Source organism: Terrapene carolina, unplaced genomic scaffold (genome assembly GCF_002925995.2).
Source record: "Terrapene carolina triunguis isolate 2854851 unplaced genomic scaffold, T_m_triunguis-2.0 Scaffold461, whole genome shotgun sequence".
NCBI classification, from domain to species: domain Eukaryota; kingdom Metazoa; phylum Chordata; order Testudines; family Emydidae; genus Terrapene; species Terrapene triunguis.
This window is the reverse complement of record NW_020664812.1, coordinates 1784510-1789032: the sequence shown is the minus strand read 5'-3', so window position 1 is coordinate 1789032 and position 4523 is coordinate 1784510. Positions and strand designations below refer to the sequence as shown.

At 63.2% G+C, this 4523-nt stretch overlaps 1 protein-coding gene across 1 annotated transcript in view; it reads right to left on the bottom strand.

The window, feature by feature from the left end:
- Positions 1-4523, bottom strand: part of ARHGAP33 (Rho GTPase activating protein 33) — a 31135-nt gene that overhangs the window by 22372 nt on the left and 4240 nt on the right. The window contains exons 3-7 of the mRNA XM_029913127.1: positions 2125-2209; positions 1534-1620; positions 996-1133; positions 658-750; positions 168-290 (exon numbers count right to left, since the gene is read on the bottom strand). Coding sequence (XP_029768987.1) covers positions 168-290; positions 658-750; positions 996-1133; positions 1534-1620; positions 2125-2209 — 526 coding nt within the window. The remainder of the gene's footprint in view (positions 1-167; positions 291-657; positions 751-995; positions 1134-1533; positions 1621-2124; positions 2210-4523) is intronic.

Sequence of the window (4523 nt, the reverse complement as noted above, 5' to 3'; positions counted from 1 at the left end):
CTGTGAGCTTCCCCAGGACAGTGCCCCATCTGGGGAGAGGGGGCTCTGGGGCTGTGAGCTTCCCCAGGACAGTGCCCCAGCTGGAGGGGGCTCCAACGCTGTGAGCGTCCCCAGGACAGTGCCCCAGCCGGAGGTGGAGGGGGCTCTGGGGCCCCCCCACACCCCACCTCGAAGGACAGCTCGTCAGGGGCCTGGGCCGCGTAGCGCTTGATGACGTGGGCGGCCGCAATGGCCGGGACATTGATCGAGGCCTCCTCGTTCACCAGCAGCCGGTTGCCATGATTATCGATCTGCAACAGAGGAGGTGCAACAGTGAACACGTGGCAAGGGGCAGCCTGGATGGGGCGTGGGTCTGATCTGGGGGAGGGGGCTGTAGGTGATCAGGGATGGGGTGGATACTGGGCTGGATGGGCTATAGGTCTGATGGGGGGATATAGGGCTGGGGGACTGTAAGTATGATTGGCAGGGGGGAGGGGGGGAGGGGCTGTGGGTCTGAAGCGGGGGTAGATGCAGGGCTGGACGGGCTCATGGGTCTGATTGGGGGGGGGGGGATGTTGGGGGGGATGGGCCCATGGGTCTGACGGGGGGGGGGGGGAAGGGGCCCGTGCTGAACAGCTCCTACTGTTTCTGCCCCCTCCCCCCAACACCCCATCTCACCTCCATCCAGGTGAGGACAGGCCCGCAGTTAATGTTGCTGTCCACAATGGCCGAGAGCTTCTCCAGGTACTGCCGCAGGACAGGGGCCAGCATCTGGGAGGCAGGAGCAGAATCAGGGCCTAGCAACTACCCCCCTCATGTCTGTCCCACAGTGACGGCTTGCCTGGTGCTGAGATTCAGCCATCTTTGGGGCGGGGCAGCTGGGAAACAGCTGCACATAATGCTTTCCGGGGACGGCTTGCCTGGTACTGAAATGCAGCCATCTCTGGGGTGGGGCAGCCCGGGAACAGCCGCACAGCATCTCCCACAAGCTCTGCCCAGCACCCCCCATGACTCACCTCAGCCTGTCCCCGGGCCTGGCAGGGCGGTGGCAGCTCGGGCAGCTGGGAGAAGCGGCGGTCGAAGATGCAGCAGTGCAGGTGCCCGTCCAGCCTGCAGAACTCCTCGTAGCTGCGGTGAACAGGCCATGTCTTCCCCTGGGGGCCAGGAGGCAAAGCGGGATGTCAGCAGGGGAGGGGTGTCGGTGCTCGAGGGGGGGGGGGGGGCGGAACCGGGGGGGGGGGGGGGGGGGGGGGCGGGGGCAGCTGAGGACGGAGAGGGGGGTGGATCTGGGGGGGTCTAAAGAAGGAAAGTGGGGAGCAGTGGCACAGTGTGGGGGTGCCACTGTGGGGCACAAGAGGATGGACCAAGGGAGGACTGCAGGGGAAAGGGGAGGGGGCAGGTCTGGGGGTTCAGGGGTCCCCTCTCCTCCACAGTAGTTGGCATGGCAGAGGGGACCCCAGCTGGAGAGGAGGGACCTGGGTCGGGAATGGGGGGGCCAGGAAGGGGGGCCCTGGGGAAGATTGGGAATGGGAGGGTTGGGGGGGACCCACTCACCCGGCAGGTGACCTGGACGATGAAGAGCAGCTCCCTGTCCCCCAGGGTACCGGGCAGCCCCTCCCCTTGCTCGGAGGCCAGCAGGAGCTGTGGGCACACAGCGGGTGAGAGGTGCCCCTGTGGGACCCAGGCATCACTTGGTGCAGGCTCAGCCCAGATCCCCTGAATGTCGTCTCTCACCCCAGGAGAGAACCCAAGTGTCCGGGAGTTCAAGTCCCCAAACCCGCATCTGATCCCCATTGGGACCCAATGTCTGGCCAGCCCTCCTCAGTTCCTGATCCAGCAGGAGCCCCGCGGCCACGAGACGCGCCCACCTCCCCAAGGGCCCAGCTGTCTGGGAGATGACCCCCACCTGTCCCTGTGCATGGGACCCAGGCAATCAGAAAAGCCCCCCAAATTGGACCCAAGCATCCGGGTGATCAGCCATCCTCACCCAGAAAGCACCTGGGAAGAGGATTTCCCAGATGGAGCCCGGGAGTCTGGGAAGAGGGCTCTACGGGTGGCAGGGGGTACAGGAGGGGGGATCCCTGGGGGGGGGGACCCAGGCATCTGGGACTGGGGCTCCCCGGGCGAGGCATGGCGGTCGCTCACCTGGATGTGTCCAAAGTCCACGGCCTCGTAGTGGAAGTGGGCGCATTCAGCCAGCTTGGGGAAATGGGCTCGGGTGATGGACAGCCTGAGGGGAAAGGACACCCCACTGAACCCCAGTGTGCCCCACACAGCACCCTATTGTACCCCACCCCTGCTGCAACCCACACAGCACCCCACAGCACCCCACTGTGCCTCACACAGGACCCCACTGTACCCCACCCCTGCTGTACCCCACAGCACCCATCCCTGTCCCCACTGTCCCCCAGTGTGCCCCACACAGCACTCCACTGCACCCCACCCCTGCTGCACCCCACACAGCACCCCACCCCTACTGTACTCCACAAAGCACCGCACCCCTGGTGCACCCCATACAACACCCCACTGTAACTCACCCCACTGTCCCCCAGTGTGCCCACCACAGTACCCCACACAGCACCTCACCCCCACTGTACCCCACAGAGCACCGTACCCTGCTGTCCCCACTGTCCCCCAGTGTGCCCCACACAGCACCCCACTGCATCTCACCCCTGCTGTACCCCACACAGAACCCCACCCGCGCTGTCCCCACTGTCCCCCAGTGTGTCCCAGAGAGCACCCCACTGTATCCCACCCCTGCTGTGCCCCACACAGCACCCCACCCCCGCTGCACCCCACAGCACCCCACTGTACCCCATCCCCACTGTACCCCACACAGCACCCCACCCCGCTGTCCCCACTGTACCCCAGTATGCCTCACACAGCACCCCACTGTTCCCCACCCCCGCTGCACCCCATACTGCACCCCACTGTACCCCACCCCTGCAGTACCCCACACAGCACTGGGTACCCCGAGCCCCTCATGGTACCCCTCAAAGCGCATATTACCCCAACATGCTGTGGTATCCAACTCTAAATAATCCCATTTGATTGAGCAAGAGCCAGGCATCCGCATGGGCCATTCTCTGCTACATCCCCGCACCGCGCAGTGGCAGGCGAAAACGCCTCAGGCGAAAACTAGGAGCCCTTGGGACAGGGACAGATCATCTGAGAGAAAATCTTGTAACGCCGGTGCTGTATGAACCCCGGGTGCACCTGGCCCGGACACCGCCCGGGGACATCGTCTCCAAGTGGGAATTTTCCCTTGTTATGTTCTATGTGAGCCAATGTGAGTTTTACTGTTTTGCATGAATACTGTGTGTGCCTCAGTTTCCTTGTGTGCTGCACCAATACCTCGGTGGTGGGAATAGGGGTGTATGACTTTGGCTGAGAACCTCTGGGCAGGTGAAGCTGCTCCAGCTGCCTACTATGACCGGTGCCCTTCCTAACCTGAGACCAGGAGGGGGATGCAACCAGGTGACTCTTTGGCCCGGAAGCGAGACAAAGACAAGGAGGAGCAACGGGGGTGTCTGAGGTCGGGTCGCTGGAAGCTGGGAGTGTACTTGGGGGGCTGGAAGAGGGGGAATCCAGGGCATCTGGCCCAAGACTTCCAAAATGGATTTGGCTGAAAGTCACTGATTTCTGTGCTAACAAGTTCTGTTCTACGCGAATAATAAACCTGTTTTACTGGCTGGCTGCGAGTCACTGCTGACTGCAAGAGGTGGGGTGCAGGGCCCGCTGGCTTCCCCAGGAGCCCCGCCCAGGCGGACTCGCTGCGGGAAGCGCATGGGGTGGAAGGGGATGCTGAATGCTCCGAGAAGGTCGAAGTTTCTTGCCCTGGAGCCAGTCTGCTCAGAGAGAGGAGACTCCCCCAGAGTCCTGGCTGGCTTCATAGGGAGTAGTTCCAGAGCATCACCCGGTGACTCCATGACAGACACCGCCTGGGGACACTGCCCCGAGGACACTGCCTGCCTGCAGACCCAGACCCAGCGCCGAGCAGAGACCTGGGCGAGGTGCAGGGAAGGGAACAGGGGACAAGGAGAGAGTCAAAGGCCTGGGACTGTTCAGCTTGGAAAAGAGGGATTGAGGGGGTAGGCCAGAGGGCGCTAAAAGCCTGGCTGGGGTGGAGGGAGTGACTGGGGGGTGTTATTTACCCCTTCACCTAACACGGGCCAAGGGCATCCAGGGAAATTACCAGACAGCAGGTTTCAGACAAACAGAAGGATGGACTCAGTGCACAGCCAGCCTGGGGAACTCACCGCCAGAGGATGTGGTGGGGGCCAAAAGTGTAACAGGGTTCAAAGAACGAGCTAAGTTCCTGGAGGAGGGGCCAGGCACACGCTGTCCCTGAGCCGCTGACTGGCAGCCAGGGGCTGGATGCTCCTGGCCCTGCTCTGTTGCCCTGGCCCAGGCCCCTGCCAGGCACCGGACACTGGGCTGCCCCAGCCTGGCCATTCTTATGTTTGTACTTCGATGGTACCCGACACAGCACAGGATACCCCAACACTGCTGTACCCCACACAGCACCGGGTACCCACCCCCAT